The sequence below is a fragment of the Suncus etruscus genome, chromosome 1, assembly GCF_024139225.1.
Source record: "Suncus etruscus isolate mSunEtr1 chromosome 1, mSunEtr1.pri.cur, whole genome shotgun sequence".
Taxonomy (NCBI): Eukaryota; Metazoa; Chordata; class Mammalia; order Eulipotyphla; family Soricidae; genus Suncus; species Suncus etruscus.
In genome coordinates this window covers 165,814,703-165,833,782 of record NC_064848.1, presented here as the reverse complement: position 1 = coordinate 165,833,782, position 19,080 = coordinate 165,814,703, and the positions used below count along the sequence as shown (strand labels likewise).

At 47.9% G+C, this 19,080-nt stretch overlaps 2 protein-coding genes across 2 annotated transcripts in view; both read right to left on the bottom strand.

Moving 5' to 3' along the window:
• Positions 1-307: 307 nt before the first annotated feature.
• ERAL1 (Era like 12S mitochondrial rRNA chaperone 1) lies at positions 308-10,862 on the bottom strand. Its single transcript, XM_049772110.1, has 10 exons — positions 10,580-10,862; positions 7,742-7,869; positions 7,531-7,608; positions 2,121-2,167; positions 1,923-1,984; positions 1,644-1,756; positions 1,308-1,550; positions 874-1,023; positions 698-778; positions 308-583 (listed from the first exon to the last, which is right to left on the bottom strand). The coding sequence occupies exons 1-10, from the start codon at positions 10,860-10,862 to the stop codon at positions 461-463; spliced, it is 1,308 nt and encodes a 435-aa protein (XP_049628067.1). The 3' UTR covers positions 308-460.
• Positions 9,134-19,080, bottom strand: part of RPL23A (ribosomal protein L23a) — a 130,740-nt gene continuing 120,793 nt past the window's right edge. The window contains exon 6 of the mRNA XM_049772741.1: positions 9,134-9,161. The gene's annotated coding sequence lies outside the window, so the exon portion shown is untranslated. The remainder of the gene's footprint in view (positions 9,162-19,080) is intronic.

The window sequence follows — 19,080 nt, the reverse complement described above, 5'->3', positions numbered from 1 at the left end:
CATATGATGTGGCCATGAGTCCTACCCACTGTATTATCACTCCAGCTTCCAGTCCATTTCTTCCCAGTTTTCCAGAAATAAAGTAACAGACCAGAATGCTTGTCTTTTCATTTTATTTATAAGTGGGAGGGGAAACAAGGGAGGGACATAGCTCAGAGGCATTATCTCACTTAGAACACATTCTCTGAGTCCTTTTATGGCCTCAAGGTGAAGAAAATAAGCAAGACAAACTGGGAGCCCAAGTCAGCTGGAAGGAGAGTGGTCCTGCTCTGATGAGAATCAAAGAGCCAAGTTTTCAAGTCTGAGCAGTGGGGACCCAAAGGGGGAAATTCTGGGGTCTGAGCTAAGGTGCATTACTTCCTCTACCAGGAGACACTGCTGGGTAGACTGAGCAAAAAGCCCAGGCCAGCAGGAGTCAGTTAGGGCTGAGATCCTTCAGGAAGGCAGTAGTAGAGGACACTCACTTGAGGAGCTTCACAGTTAGACGCAGCTGAACATTGCAGAGAAAGACATCCATAAGGTCCTGGGACACCTCCTGTGCAATCTGGGAGATCAGCTGCCCCTTTGCCCCTATCAGGAGCCTCTGAGGACAGGAGTGAGAGGATGAGAAGAGTGAGCAGGCCCTCTGGGCTTGCATGCATGAGTGGTGGGGGAACTAACTCGGTCTAGTGCCCCCTCCAAATGAAGTCCTACTTACCACATGAGATTCTTTAGGCACCAGAAGGTTCTGCACTATCACTAGCTCCCCACTGGGTCCTTCCTCCCACATTATGGTCCTCTGCATGGGAAGACATCATGGTTAGTTCAGCAGGCTCACACCTCTGCCTCTCAGGGACAGGTGTCCTAGTGGAACCCCCCACATTAGGCCCACACCTGCTGCACACTGTAGGGCACCTCCTTGGGCAGATGTTCTAGAAGCTTCTCCCGGATGAAGTTGGCACATATCTCTTCAGGCGTCTGGCTAGTAAGGACTCCACTGTGGAACTCCCAGGGCCCTGGGTGGGCCTGAGACAGAAGGTACTGCTGTAGGCACAGAGGAAGAAAAAGGCTTCTTGGTTCCAACCATCACTTTTCTACTCACCTTCCCTTCTAAGAGGAGTGCAAAACCTTGTGATTTGTGCAGGGGGAAGGAGTGACTTGGACCATATTCTCAGTGGTCAGGAGCTACTCCTAGCTCTGCTCAGAGGACCATAGGAGGGGGCACTGGATGGGTCAGTTGCATGAGAGGCAAATGCTTTCATTCCTTTCCTCTCCAGCCCTGAAAAATTTATCTCCATATGACCAATGCTTTTAAGAATTTAATGGACCTTCAGTGTTTGCACATCCTCTTGGCTCAGGGCTGACAACATGAAGATCTCCTGGAAGTGGGGCCAGCCAGTCCTCTGAGGGCCTTCCACAGACTCTGGGGCTGGGTTTTTCATCACTGGGGTGGGACAACGTGTGCCTGAGCGGAAGGCTTGCTTTATCTGGAGCTTCTTGCCATTGACCACACCATTAGTGAGAGCTGCTGTGAGTTCCAGGAGGTCTGACTTCTGCTTCAGGCAATCTACCTGAGGCAGTGGGGGAGACACAGAGGATGCAATCAGCAAAACTCAAGATCCTTGGTGGGAAGTAAAACTTTTTCTTAGCTCAATAGTGCTCACCTTGTTCATGACAAGGATGCTGGGGATGTGGGAAAACTGAGTCAAACACTGGAGCAGCTGGGGACTAAGCTGGCTTCGAGTCCACTTGTCTGAGACATCCACAAGAACCACAACTAGAAGTGGCAGAGTAGGGGAAGAACAAAAGGGAATGAGCACTCTTTCCCCAAATCCAAACCCCAAAAGTTCCTTGGCATGGACTCTGGCAAATCTTTGCCCCTCAACTACCAGAAATGAGAGGCTATGACCATTGTAAATTGGGTTGCAGATTCCCATCCTAACCCAGATCAGCAGATTCCATGCTCTTCCATGGGTCTTCCAACAAAGAGGATTCCAGGTTGTGCCTACAGGACAATACAGTATGGAAGGGTCAGGAAAGGTCTTAGGATAGATGTGTTCCTAAGCTTCTCCATCCCTGGGAAGAATATACCCGCCCCCCCCCCCAACAGCTTTTCCCCAACTACCACCTGTCTCTATTACCTTTTCTGTTTAACGGGGTTGATGAGGCCAGGTGTGTCCAGAAGGATCTAAAATCAGAAAAGAGGGCAGGAGCACAAGTGTTGCATGCAGAGGCCTGAGTTGGATGGTGCCCTGCATGGTGCCAGCAATGCCAGAAGTCATTCCCAAGCATCAAATGGGGAGGAGTCCCTAAGCACTGCTGTGTATGGTTCCTTCACAAACAAAAACTGGGCTGAGGATGTGGCTCAGTGGTAGAGCACTTACCTTGTATGAGAGGCTCTGGGTTCAATTCTCAGCACTATACCTGAGCACAGCCAGGAGCAACTCCCCAAGCTGGGAGTAAACCCTAAACAAAGCTGGGTATAGTTCAAATAACAATAGTACCATTCTGTGGCCGGGAAGGTGGTGCTAGAGGTAAGGTGTCTGCCTTGCATGCGCTAGCGTAGGACGGACCACGGTTCGATCCCCCCCCCACCCGTGTCCCATATGGTTCCCCCAAGCCAGGGGTGATTTCTGAGCGCATAGTCAGGAGTAACCCCTGAGCATCAAACGGGTGTGGCCCAAAAACCAAAAAAAACCAAACAAACAATAGTACCATTCTTTAAAAATCAGAACACAGGGCTAGATAGTAAAGCAGGTAAAGTATTTGCCTTACACGTGGCCAATTTGGGTTTGACCCTGACACCACATATGGTCCCTCAAGTCCTTTCAGGAGTGACCCCTGAGAGCAGAGCCAGAAGTAAGCACAGAGCAAAGAAGGCTGTGGTCACCCTCATATGCATGAAAAAAAAATTTTTTTTTTTTTTTTTTTTTTTTTTGGTTTTTGGGTCACACCCGGCAGCGCTCAGGGGTTACTCCTGGCTCCACGCTCAGAAATCGCTCCTGGCAGGCTCGGGGGACCACATGGGATGCCGGGATTCGAACCACTGACCTTCTGCATGAAAGGCAAATGCCTTTCCTCCATGCTATCTCTCCGGACCCGAAAAAAAATTTTTGAAAAAGGGGCTTGGGATAGAGTCAATGACAGATCACATGCCTTCTGTATATGAGGCTGTGGGTTTGATCCCAACACCAAAATATCAAAACAAAAAGGAAAGGTGCCCAGGTCTCTGGAGGAAAAATAGATGGATAGTATAAAGATGACATTGATTTTGGATTTTTTTTTTTTAGTTTTTGGGCCCTACCCGGCGGCGCTCAGGAGTTACTCCTCACTGTGCACTGAGAAATGACTCTTGGCAGGCACAGGGGACCATATGGGATGCTGGGATTCGAATCACCGTTGGTCCTGGGTCAGTCGCTTGCAAGACAAATGCCCTACTACTGTGCTAACTCTCTGGCCCCTGATTTTAGATTTTTTTTTTTTTTTTTTTGGTTTTTGGGCCACACCCGTTTGACGCTCAGGGGTTACTCCTGGCTATGTGCTCAGAAATCGCCCCTGGCTTGGGGGGACCATATGGGACGCCGGGGGATCGAACCGCGGTCCGTTCTTGGCTAGCGCTTGTAAGGCAGACACCTTACCTCTAGCGCCACCTTCCCGGCCCCCTGATTTTAGATTTTAAGCCTCCAGCTTTGTTTTAATTCTAGACAGGATTCAGGAGAAAGAAGATAAATAGTTGAATGGTATTGACTATTATTTTGGGATCAAAGACATAGTACAGCAAATAGAGCACCTGTCTTGCACAACACTGACCTTGGTTCAATCCCTGGCACCTCATAGAGTCACCCAAGCCTAGCAGGAATGATTTCTTTTTTTTTTTTTTCTTATTTTTTGGTTTTTGGGTCACTCCTGGCTCTATGCTCAGAAATCACTCCTGGCACCTTGGGGGACCATATAGGATTCCGGGATTCGAACCACTGTCCTTCTGCATGTAAGGCAAATGCCATACCTCCATGCTATCTCTCCGGCCCCATCAGAAGGAATGATTTCTACTCCAGGGTTTTTTGCTGTTGTTTTGTTATGTTGGAGTCACACCTGGTGGTGCTCAGGATAAATCCTGGCTTTGCGCTCAAAAATTGCTTTTGGCAGGCACGGGGGGTGGGTTGGGTAAGGGGGGAGGCGAGGGCATATGGGATGCCGGGATTTGAACCACCTTTTGGCTGCTTGCAAGGAAAACACCCTACACCTGTCCTATTTCTACGGCCCCAGCAGGAATGATTTCTGAGTGCAGAGTCAGTACTAATCTCTGAACACCACTGGTGCGACACAAAAACAAAAACAAAAACAAACTTTTTGGTTTTTGGGCCACACCCGGCATTGCTCAGGGGTTACTCCTGGCTGTCTGCTCAGAAATAGCTCCTGGCAGGCACGGGGGACCATATGGGACACCGGGATTTGAACCAACCACCTTAGGTCCTGGATCGGCTGCTTGCAAGGCAAACGCCTCTGTGCTATCTCTCCGGCCCCAAGGATATTTCTTTATTTGGGGGGGGGGGCGGGATGGGGGGTCATACCTGGCAACGCTTAGGGGTCACTCCTGGCTCCACGCTCAGAATTCATTCCTGGCAGGCTCGGGGGACAATATGGGATGCCGGAATTCGAACCACCAACCTTCTGCACACAAGGTAAATGCCTTACCTCCATGCTATCTCTCCGGCCCCACAAAAAGACTTGATTGGAAAGATAATGTAGTGCATAGGTTGCTTTCCTTGCATCCCATATAGTCTTTCAAGCATCCCAAGATGCTCCAAGCACTTCCAGAAATAATTCCTGAGTGCAGTCAGGAATAAACCGAGCATATAGCAAGTTGTGGCCCTAAAACAAACAAACAAAAACAACAACAAAAACAAAAAATAGGGCCCAGAGAGATAGCACAGTGGCATTTGCCTTGCAAGCAGCTGATCCAGGACCAAAGGTGATTGCTTCAAATCCCGGTGTCCCATATGGTCCTCCGTGCCTGCCAGGAGCTATTTCTAAGCAGACAGCCAGGAGTATCCCCTGAGCACCGCCGGGTGTGGCCCAAAAAATAAAATAAAATAAATAGGGCAGGAGAAATAGCATGGAGGTAAGGCATTTGCCTTGCATGCAGAAGGTCAGGGGTTCAAATACCAGCATCCCATGTGGTCCCCCAGCCTGCCAGGAGCGATTTCTGAGTGTAAAGCCAGGAGTAACCCCTGAGGGCTTCTGGGTGTGACCGCCCCCACAAAAAAGAAATTACTCCTGGTAGGTTTGGGGGACCATATGAGATGCCTGGAATCCAATTTAAGTTGGCTGCATACAAGGTAAATGCCCTAGTCCTTGTGCTATCATTCTGTCCTCAATAGTTTTAATTTTTGTTTTTTTGGTGTTTGGGCCACACCCAGCATCACTTAGGGTTGATTCCTGGCTCTGCACCCAGAAATCACTCTTGGCAGGCTCAAGGGACCATATGAGATGCTGGGGATTAAACCGGGGTCAGCTGTGGGCAAGGCAAACAACCTCCTGCTGTACTATCACTCCGGCCGCTGGGGACCATATGAGATACTGGGAATTGAACCCAGGTCCATCCTGGGTTGGCTGCATGCAAGGCAAATGTCCTACTGCTCAAGCCCCATCCCGCTGATGATATATTAAAGTGGGTAGGGCAGGCACTTGCCCTATATTAGCTGATCCAGGTTTGATCCCTGTTACTGCATATGGTCCCCTAAATCTCCATGATTAATCCTTGAGCAGAGAGCCAGAAATAAGTAATGAATACTGCCACCCCACCCCCAAAAGCAAGCATCAAAAAAAAGAGGTATTTTTGATGGGGCTGGAGATAGTAAGTGGGTAAGGCTTTGCATGTGGCACACCGGGTTTGAACCCCATACCCCATATGGTACCTTGTGCATGATGCCTGAAGGGCTAAAGAGATAGCACAGCGGTAGGGTGTTTGCCTTGCATGTGGCCGACCCAGGATTGACCTGGGTTTGGTTCCCAGCACCCCATATGGTCCCCTGAGCCTGCCAAAAGCGATTTCTGAGCATAGAGACAGGAGTAACACCATGCGTCATTGGGTGTGGCCCAAAAATAAAAAAAACTACAATAAAAAAAGAGTGATGGGGCCAAAGTAATGGCACGGAGCAGTAAGGCGTCTGCCTTGCCAACACTAGCCTAGGACGGACCACACTTTGATCCCCCAGCGGTGTCCCATGTGGTCCCCCAAGCTAGGAGCCATTTCCTTTTCTCTTTTTCTTTCTTTTCTTTTCTTTTTTTTTGGTTTTTGGGTCACACCCAGCAGTGCTCAGGGGTTACTCCTAACTCTATGCTCAGAAATCACTCCTGGCAGGCTCAGTGGACCGTATGGGATGCTGGGATTCGAACCACCGCAAGGCAAACTTCCCACCTCCAAGCCAGGAGCGATTTTTGAGCACATAGCCAGGAGTAACCCCTGAGCATCACAGGGTGTGGCCAAAAACAAAAACAAAACTGAATAAAAAAAAGAGTGATGCCTGAGTAAAGAAGCAGAAACAAGCTCTGAGCACCATTAGGTATTCCACCACCACCACCCTCCAATAAAACAAACAAATAGGGGCCGGGTAGGTGGCGCTGGAGGTAAGGTGTCTGCCTTGCAAGCACTAGCCAAGGAAGGACCCCCCCCCCCACGGCGTCCCATATGGTCCCCCCAAGCCAGGGGCGATTTCTGAGCACATAGCCAGGAGTAACCCCTGAGCGTCAAATGGGTGTGGCCCAAAAACAAAACAAAAAAAAATAAATAAATAGGGCTAGAGCAATAGTACAGTGGTCCCCCAAGTCCACCAGGAATGATTCCTGAGTGCAGAGCCAGAAGTAACCCCTGAACATTGTTGGGTGTGATACAAAAAAACAAAACAAAACCAACAAAATAAAAAGATCTTTTATCAACCAGAAGAGAAAAGGAAATAAGACAACTGAGCCTAAAGAAGAGAGTCCCTGGGCAGGAGTGATAGTACAGTGGGTAGGATGCTTGACCACAGCACCCCGTATAGTTCCTAGATCTCTGCCAAGACTGATCCCAGGGCCCGGAGAGATAGCACAGCGGCATTTGCCTTGCAAGCAGCCGATCCAGGACCAAAGGTGGTTGGTTCGAATCCCGGTGTCCCATATGGTCCCCCGTGCCTGCCAGGAGCTATTTCTGAGCAGACAGCCAGGAGTAACCCCTGAGCACCACCGGGTGTGACCCAAAAACCAAAAAAAAAAAAAAAAAAAAAGACTGATCCCAAAGCCAGGAGTTAATCTCACACCCTCCCCCTCCCCCCAAAAAAAGAATCTTGGTCTAAGGAGATAGTAGCTCTGAGGGCTGGAAGGCCAGTTTCATGTGCTGAAGGGCTAATCTTGTAAGGAGTGGTCTAAAATTTTTTTTTTTAAAAAAGAAGCCTCTTCTCCTCCTTACTCAGAGAAGTGAGTCTAAACATGATTTATCTGGCTTAACATAAGGTAGATTCAATTAGTTTCCCACTTTATTATGTTCCCTGAATTTTCTCTGCAGGTACCTACCACCTGAGTCTCCTTCTCTGTGATGACTCCCAGAGCTTGGCATCGAGTGGTATGCACCTTCTTGGACACTGGGAACACCTGCCATAAATAAAGAAGCCTCAAATGGCATCTCAAATCCTTCCTTATCTTAGCCCCTGCTATTCTTTCTCTTATACAGATACACACACAAGAGAGATATAAAAAGGGTGGGATGGTCAAGGATGCAACATACTTTTCGGCCCAGCAGGTGGTTGGATAATGTCGACTTCCCAGCATTTGGGGCACCTAGGAGGACTACTCGGAGGACCTGGGAATTCTCAGGCATGTCAGGGGGATGGACCACAAGGAGATCCTGTTCACCTGTAGAGAAAGTAAAAGGGGTTGAGGGGGAGAATACAATCCTAATATTCTGTAACAGCCGACATACCCACACACAAAAGAAGCGGGAATACAAATCAGTGCACCAGAATGAAGACAAACCTAGCTTTGAAACTTAGTTTGTTCATTTCATTTGTCTACGATTTTCTCTATTTCTCTAACATCTCTAATTTTCTTTATACAGAGATTATATTAGTGGTTCCTACAATTGGCAATTATGTCTAACTACTCAGCAAGATACATAATAATCAGTATGCAATTATTGTGGGAAGGGGCCAAGAGTGACAGAATAGGGGAAGGGCATTTGCCTTGCAAGGGATCCACCTGGGCTTGATCATCGGCACCCCATTATGGTCCCTCAAACCCACAAGGAGGTAAAACTTGAGGGAAGAGCCAGGAGGAAACTCTGAGCACTGCTAGGTATGTCCAAAAATCAAACTTTTTTTTTTTGGTTTTTGGGCCACACCTAGTGACGCTCGAGGGTTCCTCCTGGCTAAGCACTCAGAAATCACTCCTGGCTTAGGGCATACCAGGGATATAACCGAGGTCCATCCTGGGTCAGCCGTTTGCAAGGCAAACACCCTACCACTGCACTATCACTCTGAATCAAATATTTTTTGTTTTGTTTTTGAGCCACACCCTGTGATGCTCAGAGGTTACTCCTGGCTATGTGCTTAGAAATCGATCCTGGCTTTGGGGACCATATGGGACGCCAGGGGATCGAACTGTGCTCCGTCCTAGATCAGACGCGTGCGTGCAAGGCAAACATGCCTTACTGCTTGCACCACTGCTCCGGCCCTTTATTTTTATTTCTTACATATTTTTTGGTTTTTGGACCACAGCTGGTGATGCTCAGGGGTTACGCCTGGCTATGTGCTCTGAAATCGTTCCTGACTCAGGGGGACCATATAGAACACCGAGGATCGAACCCAGGTCTGTCCTTGGTCAACTGCCTGCAAGGCAAATGTCCTACCGCTATGCTATTGCTCTAGCGCTTATTTTTATTTTTTGGCCATACCTGCCAGTGCTCAGGTGTTAACTCTTTTTTTTTTTTTTTTTTTGGTTTTTGGGCCACACCCGGTAACGCTCAGGGGTTACTCCTGGCTATGTGCTCAGAAGTTGCTCCTGGCTTGGGGGACCATATGGGACACCGGGGGATCGAACCGCGGTCCGTCCAAGGCTAGTGCAGGCAAGGCAGGCACCTTACCTTTAGCGCCACCGCCCGGCCCCAGGTGTTAACTCTTTCTTTTTTTTTTTTTTTTTTTTTTTTTTAGTTTTTTGGGTCACACCCAGCGGTGCTCAGGTGTTACTCCCGGCTGTCTGCTCAGAAATAGCTCCTGGCAGGCACAGGGGACCATATGGGACACCGGGATTCGAACCAACCACCTTTGGTCCTGGATCGGCTGCTTGCAAGGCAAACGCCGCTGTGCTATCTCTCCGGGCCCAAAACAAGAGTATTTATTTATTTATTTGGTTTTTGGGTCACACCCAGCCTGCTCAGGGGTTACTCCTGGCTGTCTGCTCAGAAATAGCTCCTGGCAGGCATGGGGGACCATATGGGACACCGGGATTCGAACCAACCACCTTAGGTCCTGGATCGGCTGCTTGCAAGGCAAACACCGCTGTGCTATCTCTCCGGGCCCCCCAGGTGTTAACTCTTGACTCTGCATGCAGAAATCATTTCTGTCCATACTAGGGGACTATATGAGATGCCAAGGATCGAATCCACATCAGTCAGGTGCAAGACAAGCTCCTTACCCACTATACTGTATATCTCCAGTCTTTATTAGTACCTTATGATCTTGCATGGTAACCAACATTGCATTTCATGTGTCCAGCTCCCTTATAGACTCTATATATATATATATATATATATATATATATATATATATATATATATATATATATATATATATATATATATATACTGTCTTTTTTTTTTTCTTTTTTTCGTGGTTTTTTTGGGTCACACCCGGCAGTGCTCAGGGGTTATTTCTGGCTCCAGGCTCAGAAATTGCTCCTGGCAGGCACAGGGGACCATATGGGGTGCCGGGATTCCAACCGATGACCTCCTGCATGAAAGGCAAACGCCTTACCTCCATGCTATCTCTCCGGCCCCTCTATATACTGTCTTACTACTGAATAATAGATGTGCTATTTCTTTGTTTTGTTTGTTTTTTTAGGCCACACCCGGCGGTGCTCAGGGATTACTCCTGGCTATCTGCTCAGAAATAGCCCCTGACAGGCACGGGGGACCATATGGGATTTGAACCAATGACCTTCTGCATGAAAGGCAAACGCCTTACCTCCATGCTATCTCTCCGGCTCCTAGATGTGCTATTTCTCAGATGCAACTCAAATATTGGAATATGGCATACAATCTACTTTAACTGGATCAAGTTTCCAGAATTACAACTAGTTGTAGCCCTACAACTTCGTGCTCTTTTGCAGTCCCATCAGATTGGGTCTCTGGTTCGAAAACTTAGAATTTTGTTTGTTTTATGGTCACACCTGGCGACGCTCAGGGGTACTCCTGGCTGTGCGCTCAGAAATCGCTCCTGGAGAGGGCCGGAGTCCTGGCCGGGTCCCCCAAACCAGGAGCGATTTCTGAGCGCACAGCCAGGAGTAACCCCTGAGGCCGGTGGGTGTGACCCGAAAACAACAGCAGCAAAAGTCTACCTAGGACCTTTACCTCTGTTTGTGGACACGGCAGGGACGGGAGGAGCCAAAGAACTGTCCGGCTGAGTAATCCCTAAGAAGCGGTCCAGAGCTGAGCGGGAACCATAACGGCGACAAGCCGGCGGTGCGTGGGGAGTTGAGAGAGCGGTACCCGTGACACGGGACACACACCGCTGCCCACAACCCCGGGGAGAAGGAAGCCGAGTCACCCACTCCGCGGCAGAGCCGGGGCCCAGCTGCCAGCACCCTAACGCGCTCCGAAGGAGAAGAGCCCCACTGCGACTGGGGGCCGCCATGACGGCCGCAAGGCACTCTGGGAGGACAAGGTCCGCGCTTCCGATTGGCCGAGCGGTGGAAAGAGGGCGGGGCCGAAGATAGTTGGGTGGAGCGTGGAGTGGGTGGGGGCGGGACCTTCCTGGTGAAGAATAAGCTAAGGAGAGGGTGGGGGGCCGCAAGCGGTAAGGTTTCTGCCTTGCACGCGCTAGCCCAGGACGGGACCACGGTTCGATTCCCCAGCGTTCCATATGGTCCCCCAAGCCAGGAGAGATTTCTGAGCGCATAGCCAGGAGTAACCCCTACGAGTCACCGGGTGTGCCCCCCAAAAAAAGAAAGGGGTTATAGAGATTATGATAATTTTATTTTTAATCATTTATTTATTTATTTGTTTTATTTATTTAGGTGTTTTGGGCCACACCCGGCGGCGCTCAGGGGTTACTCCTGGCTCTGCACTCAGAAATCGCTCCTGGCAGGCTCGGGAGACCATATGAAATGCTGGGAATCGAACCTGGTTCTGTCCCTCCCTGGTCGGCCTTATGCAAGGCAAACACCCCACCACTGTGCTATCATCTGGCCCCAACTTTGCTTATTGAAATGAGTGCTCAATGAGTGGCTCTGGCCCCTCTATTTATAATGTTTTATTCTGCTGCTTAAGTTTTGCAAAAGGCCCTTTGAGCTCAGCTTCCTAAATAAGATTACATTTCCCACAAAGCCAAGAGAAGGAAATTAATTATTTTTCTTTTTGATCCTGACATCACCAAATCATGAATCCTGAGCTTCCAAGGAGGCGTGTTAGTGGGAGTGGACTTGCCGGCAACCTTCTATTGGGTCTTTTTAGGTCTTTCTGCTCAGTTTTGTAAGATTTTCTTTCAGTCCTCACATCCTGTGGCATTGGGTTGTCCGCAACTTTGCTTTTTATTTGTTTCTTTTGTTTGGTTTGGTTTGGTTTTGGGGCTACATCCGACGGCACTCAGGGGTTACTCCTGGTTCTGGGATCAGAAATCGCCCCTGGTAGGCTCGGGAGACCATATGGGATGCCGGAGATCGAACCTGATTCCGCCCCGGGTCAGCCTTGTGCAAAGCAAATGGCCTACCGCTATGCTATCGCTCTGGCCCCAACTTTGCTTTTTGTAATGAATTGGTCAGTGAGTTGTCCCAAAGGAGCAGCCGTTCTGTGGGCTATCCCTCCTGTGAACATCAGCTACTATATATGTTTTCAGGACATTTTTTTTGGGGGGATAAGGGATGTGGGGTTTGGATTTGTCACACCTGACAGTGCACTCTAAGATCACTCCTGGGACCATAAGTAGTACTAAGAAATCGAACCCGGGTAGGCTGTGTTTGAGGCAAATCTCCAACCCTCTGTACTTTCTCTCCAGCCTCATTTTAAGTCATTATTTTCTGGAGAAAAACTCTGGAAAAGGTGTTAATCCCTGGTCCTGCGCTCAGGAATCTATTTCTCCTGGCAGTACTAAGGCTTAAAACTAGGATGGCTGTGTTTAAGGCAAGCACAGTACCAGCTGTATTATTTCTCCTGCTCTAACTTTGTGTTTTTGAATCTTATCCTGTGGTGCTAAGGGATCTCTCCTGGTAGTGCGCAAGGGACTATATATGGTGCTGGATAGATTTGGGAGTAATAGGGAGTACAGAGCCAGAAATAACCCTTTGAGCACTATGGGTATGCCCCCCTCCCACTACCACCCTCTAAAAAATTGTATGATGGTTTTTGGTTTTTCCTTGGCCACACCTGACAGTGCTCAAGGGCTTACTTGAGCACTGCCTTATATGGTCAAAGGGAGAAAAGCAATACCACTGAATTATCACTCAGGCCCTTTCGTTGTTTGGAAGCCCCACTTAGCAGTTTTCAGGAGTACTCTTGTCTCTCTTCTGAGGCGTTGCTTCCAGTTTATCCTCTGTGGTGCTGGGAGGAAAAGAGGAAGACCACGTAGAGCTAAGGAGGCCTCTTGTGTGCAATTAACTTATGCTCTCATCTTGTTGAGCTATTTTTTTCTCTCAAAGATGTAAGTTTGGGAATGGGTTTTAGAACTACAAGTTTGATTTTGTAGGGATGGAAGCTGTGCATCTAGAGAACCTCTGTGACACAAGATTGGTGTTCTTTATTTTTCTTTGGTTATGGCAGGCTCAGTGGACCATATGGGATGCTGGGATTCGAACCACTGTCCTTCTGCATGCAAGGCAAACACCCTATCCATGCTATCTCTCCAGCCCCCAGGAGTGATTTCTGAGAGTAGTAACCCCTAAGCACTGCCGGGTGTGACCCAAAAACCAAAATAATAATAATAATAATAATAATAATAATAATTAATAATAATAATAATAATAATAATCCCAGAAATCTCTCCTGGCAGGCTCAGGGGACCATGTGGGATGCTGGGAATTGAACCTGAGTCTGTCCTTCTGTCCTGGGTTGGCCTCTTGCAAGGCAATGCTCTACTGCTGTGCTATAGCTCAGGCCCCAAGAATTGTGTTCTGAGTCTAATACCCTTACTTTTTTTCCCTTGGTTTTGGGTCTCACCAGGCAGCATTCAGGGGCCCTCCTGGCTCTGCACTCAGAAATAGCTCCTGGCAGGCTCAAGGGACCATATGGGATGCTGGGGTTCAAACCACCTCCTTCTGCATGCAAGGCAAATGCCCTACCTCCATGCTATCTTTCTGGCCCCTCTTTTTTTCTTTTTTGGAACACACCCAGTGGTACTCAGGGATTATGCCTTTTTTATAATTGAAGTATTACTTTTTTGGGGGGGACACATTTGGTGGTGCTCAGGGGTTACTCCTGGCTATCTGCTCAAAAATAGCTCCTGGCAGGCACGGAGAACCAGATGGGATGCCGGGATTTGAACCAACCACCTTAGGTCCTGGATTGGCTGCTTGCAAGGCAAACGCCACTGTGCTATCTCTCTGGCCCCTGAAGTATTACTTTTTTTTTTTTTTTCTTTTTTTTTTTTTTGGTTTTTGGGTCACACCCGGCAGTGCTTAGGGGTTACTCCTGGCTGTTTGCTCAGAAATAGCTCCTGGCAGGCACGGGGGACCATATGGGACACCGGGATTCGAACCAACCACCTTTGGTCCTGGATCGGCTGCTTGCAAGGCAAATGCCGCTGTGCTATCTCTCCGGGCCCCAGTATTACTTTTTTTAAATAATATTTTTATTTAAGTACCATGATTAAAAATATTTTTTGTAGTTGGGTTTCAGTTATAAAAAAACAAGAATACCCATGGGACCGGAGAGATAGCATGGAGGTAAGGCGTTTGCCTTTCATGCAGAAAGACGGTGGTTCGAATCCCGGCATCCCATATGGTCCTCTGTGCCTGTCAGGGGCGATTTCTGAGCATAGAGCCAGGAGTCACCCCTGAGCGCTGCCGGGTGTGACCCAAAAACCAAAAAAAAAAAAAAAAGAATACCCCCCTTCACCAGTACAACCTTTCTACCACCAATGCTCCCTATCTCCCTTGCCCCTGCCGATATTCAAGACAGGCATATTACTTCTCTCACTCACTACCATTGTCCTGATAGTTGTTAGTGTAGTTATTTCTCTAACTGCACTCACCACTCTTTGTTGGTAAGTTTCATACTGTGGGCTGCTCCTTCTAGCCCTCATCTCTATTGTATCTGGGTATTATTATAATAATGTCTTTTATTTTCTTAAATCCCATAGATGAGAGAGATTATTCTGTGTCTATCTCTCTCCCACGGCTTACTCTTGGCTGTGCTCGGGGATCAGTCCGAGAGGGGCTCAGGTCATATGGGATGCATAGGATCTACCCTTGTGCAAGACAAGAGCCCTACTCACTATACTATTGCTCCTGCTCCTACTATCTCTCACATTTTGTGAGGGAATATGTGGTGTCAGGAGATGAAACCTGAGGCTTCCTCGTGCTTATCATATGCTCCAGCCTTTTGAACTATTTTCTGTCCTTGTGGATCCAGAGTTTGAAGAGCAAAATGCTCTGATGGTTGCAAATGGCTTCAGGCGCCAGCCTTCAAGCTGCCTTGCTCAATAAGTGGAAGAAACAGGCTTTTTGGAACATGATATTCTGATGTTCTTTGGGTGCCCATCTGCCCAAAGAACAAGTTGCCACTAATATAGGGCAGCCAATAATAAAAAATATATACAGTTTATTTCATGGGCAGTTACATTAAATCATCTTTCATTTTTAAATGCAGGATGACCTTTATTTTTATTTTATCTTATTTTATTTTATTTTATTTTATTTTATTTTATTTTATTTTATTTTATTTTATTTTATTGGGTTTGGGGCCACACCCAGCCGCATTCAGGGGTCCTTCCTTCCTTCCTTCCTTCTTTCCTTCCCTTCATTTCTTTCTTCCTTTTCTTTTTCTTTCTCTTTTCCTTTTTGCCAAAACCAGTAGTGCTCATCGGCTCAGCAGTAACTCCTGGCTCTGCATTCAGGAATCACTCCTGTCAGGTTTGGGATATCATAATGGATTCCAGGAATCAAATCTAGGTTAGCTGTGTGTAAGGCAGGTACTTAATGTACTGTCTTTCTGACCTCTTCTTTTTTTTTTTTTTTTTTTTTTTTTTTTTGGTTTTTGGACCACATCCGGTGATGCTCAAGGGTTACTCCTGGCTGTCTGCTCAGAACTAGCTCCTGGCAGGCACGGGGGACCATATGGGACACCAGGATTCGAACCAACCACCTTTGGTCCTGGATTGGCTGCTTGCAAGGCAAACGCCACTGTGCTATCTCTCCTGGTCCTCCTTTTCTTTTTTTTTTTTTTTTTGGTTTTTTGGGCCACACCCAGTAACTCTCAGGGGTTACTCCTGGCTATGTGCTCAGAAGTTGCTCCTGGCTTGGGGGACCATATGGGTTGCCAGGGGATCGAACCGCGGTCCCTCCAAGGCTAGCGCAGGCAAGGCAGGCACCTTACCTCTAGCGCCACTGCCCGGCCCCACTTTTCTTTTTTTATCTTTCCTTTCTTCTAGTTTTTTGTTTTGTTTTGTTTTGTTTTTTTGGGTTTTTTTTTTTTTTTTTGATTTTGTGCTACACCGGTGACGCTCAGGGGTTACTCCTAGCTATGCGCTCAGAAATCGATCCTGGCTTGGGGGACTATCTGGGATGTTGGGGATTGAACCACGGTCCGTCCTGGATCAGCCACGTGAAAGGCAAATGCCATACCGATGGGCTATTGCTCCGTCCGCCCCCGTCTTCTAATTTCTTCAATTTTATTTTTTCTTTAAAATTTTCTTACTGGGCCAGAACGATAGCACAATGGTAAGGTCTTTGCCTTGCTCGTGGCCAACTACGGAAGGACCCTGGTTCGATTCCCAGCATCCCATATGATCCCCTGAGCCTGCCAGGAATGATTTCCGAGCGCAGAGCCAGAAGTAACCCTTGAGTGTTGCCAGGTGTGATCCCCCCTCCCAAAAATTGTTCCTTATTATGGGGCCGGAATGATAGCACAGCAGTAAAATGTTTGCCTTGCATGTGGCCAATCTGGGATGGACCCATGTTTGATCGTTGGCATCCCACATGGTTCCTTCCTTTTCTTGTTTTGGACCATACCTGTTATCACGTGGTAATAGAATGAATCTGGGCCTCCTACATACAAAATATGTGCTCCAACCCTATTGAGCTATTTTTCGACTCCAGATAGCTTTTATTATAGTAGTATTTGGTGTCTGGGCCCTCTCCTGGTCATACTCAGTTCAACTTAAGTCCAGCTTTGTGAACCTGACAGCTTGGTGCTTGAATCAGGAGTCACCAGGGCCACCAAATACCATGCTTGGGGTCCAACAGCCTATACTTATAGTTTCTAAAAATTGAAACGAGGCCGGAGCGATAGCACAGCAGTAAGGCATTTGCTTTGCACGCCTCCAACACAGGACAAACCCTGGTTTGAATCACAGAGCCCATATGGTCCCCCGAGCCTGCCAGGAGAGACTTTTTTTTTTTTTTTTTTGGCTTTTGGGTCACACCCAGCAGCGTTCAGGGGTTACTCCTGGCTCTGGTTCAGGGGTTATTTCCTGGCATAGAAATTGCTTCTGGCAGACTCAGGGGACCATATGGGATGCCGGGATTTGAACCACTGACCTTCTGCATGCAAGGCAACCACATTACCTCCATGCTATCTCTTCGGCCCCAAGGAGAAACATCTGAGCACAGAGCCAGAAGTAACCCCTGAGTGCCGCAGGGTGTGACCCAAAAACCAAAAATAAAATAAAATAAATTTGAGGGTCGGAGAGATAGCATGGAGGTAAGGCGTTTGCCTTTCATGCAGAAGGTCAGTGGTTCGAATCCCTGCATACCATATGGTCCCCTGAGCCTGCCAGGAGGATTTCTGAGCATAGAGCCAGGAGTAATCCCTGAGGGCTGCCGGGTGTGACCCGAAAACCAAAATAAATAAATAAATAAAAATAAAAATTGAAACCATGGTTTAGAGCAGTAGCGCAGCAGTAGGGTGACAAGGCTATCCCAGGACGGATCTCAGTTTGATGCCCGGCATCCCAGATGGTCTCCCAAGCCAGGAGCTATTTCTGAGCACATAGCCTGGAGTAATCCCTGAGCATCACTGGGTGTCAAACAAACAAATAAAACAAATTGAAACCAGGGCTTCACAGTTGCAAAGCAAAAGTGCTACCATTACTAGGGTCTGAGAGATAGCACAGCGGCAGGATGTTTGTCTTGCATGCAGCCAACCCAGGAGGGACCTGGTTATATTCCTGGCATCCCATGTGGTCCCCCAATCTGCCAGGGGTGATTTCTGAGTGCAGTGTCAGGAATAACCCCTGAGCACTGCTGGGTGTGGCCCAACAACAAATTAATATATAAATAAAGTATTGCTGGCATCCCATATGGTGCCCCAAGCCAGGAGTGATTTCTCAGCGCATAGCCTGGAGTAACCCCTGAGCATCTCAAGCTGAGTGTCACAGGGGTTAAAAACCAAAAAACCGGGGCCGGAGAGATAGCATGGAGGTAAAGCATTTGCCTTGCATGCAGAAGGTCGGTAGTTTGAATCCTGACATCCCATATGATCCCCTGAGCCTGCCAGGAGTAACCCCTGAGTGCGGCTGGGTGTGACCCCCCCAAAAAAAAAACAAAAAGAAACAAAACAAAACAAAACAAAAGTACTACCACCTAGCCACATCCCAAACCCCTCCTTTTTTTTATCAATTGATTTATAATGGTCATTTATTTTGGGAGGGGGGATTTAGGGTCACACCTGGCGGCACTTAGGGACTACTCCTGGCTCTGCTCTTAGAAATTGCTTTTGGGGCCCGGAGAGATAGCACAGCGGCGTTTGCCTTGCAAGTAGACAATCCAGGACCAAAGGTGGTTGGTTCGAATCCCGGTGTCCCATATGGTCCCCTGTGCCTGCCAGGAGCTATTTCTGAGCAGACAGCCAGGAGTAACCCCTGAGCACTGCCGGGTGTGACCCAAAAACCAAAAAAAAAAAAAAAAAAAAAAAAAGAAATTGCTTTTGGCAGGCTCAGGGTACCATATTGATGCTGGGGATTGAACCTGGTTTGGTCCTGAGTCAGCTGCATTGCTAGGCAAACACCCTCTCCACTGTGCTATTGCTCTGGTCCCTACAATGATCATTCTTTTTTTTTTTAGGGGGGTCACACCTGGCAGTGCTCAGGAGTTACTCCTACTTCTATGCTCAGAAATGGCTCCTGGCAAGCTTGGGGGACCATAGGGGATGCCGGGATTCAAACTACCATCTTTCTGCATACAAAGTAAATGCCCTACTTCCATGCTATCTCTCCAGCTGGAAAGAAGCCGGATAGAAGGAAATTTTTTTGTTTTGTTTTTGGGCCACCTCAGTGGTTGTCAGGTTTACTCTTGGAAATACTCTCAGAATTACTCCAATTACTGGCAAATTCTAAGGACCATATATGGGATACTGGGGATTGAATCTGAATTGGTCATACAAGGCAAATACCCTACCTGCTGTGCTATTGATCTGTCCCCTTGGGAGGAAATTTAAGTTAGCTGATGACCCAGAAGACCTGTATGTTACCAATAAATAAAGATTTGGTAATATTGTGGGCCCGGAGAGATAGCACAGCGGCGTTTGCCTTGCAAGCAGCCAATCCAGGACCAAAGGTGGTTGGTTCGAATCCCGGTGTCCCATATGGTCCCCCATGCCTGCCAAGAGCTATTTCTGAGCAGACAGCCAGGAGTAACCCCTGAGCAACGCCGGGTGTGGCCCAAAAACAAAAACAAAAAAAGATTTGGTGACATTGTACAGAC

Coding starts and splice junctions, on each gene's coding strand:
- ERAL1 (XM_049772110.1), bottom strand. CDS start 10,862: ATGGCGGCCCCCAGTCGCAGTGGGGCTCTTCTCCTTCGGAGCGCGTTA. Junction 7,609..7,741: donor ACCACCTGCTGGGCCGAAAA/GTATGTTGCATC, acceptor TATTTATGGCAG/GTGTTCCCAGTGTCCAAGAA. Junction 1,551..1,643: donor GCATCCTTGTCATGAACAAG/GTGAGCACTATT, acceptor CCACTGCCTCAG/GTAGATTGCCTGAAGCAGAA.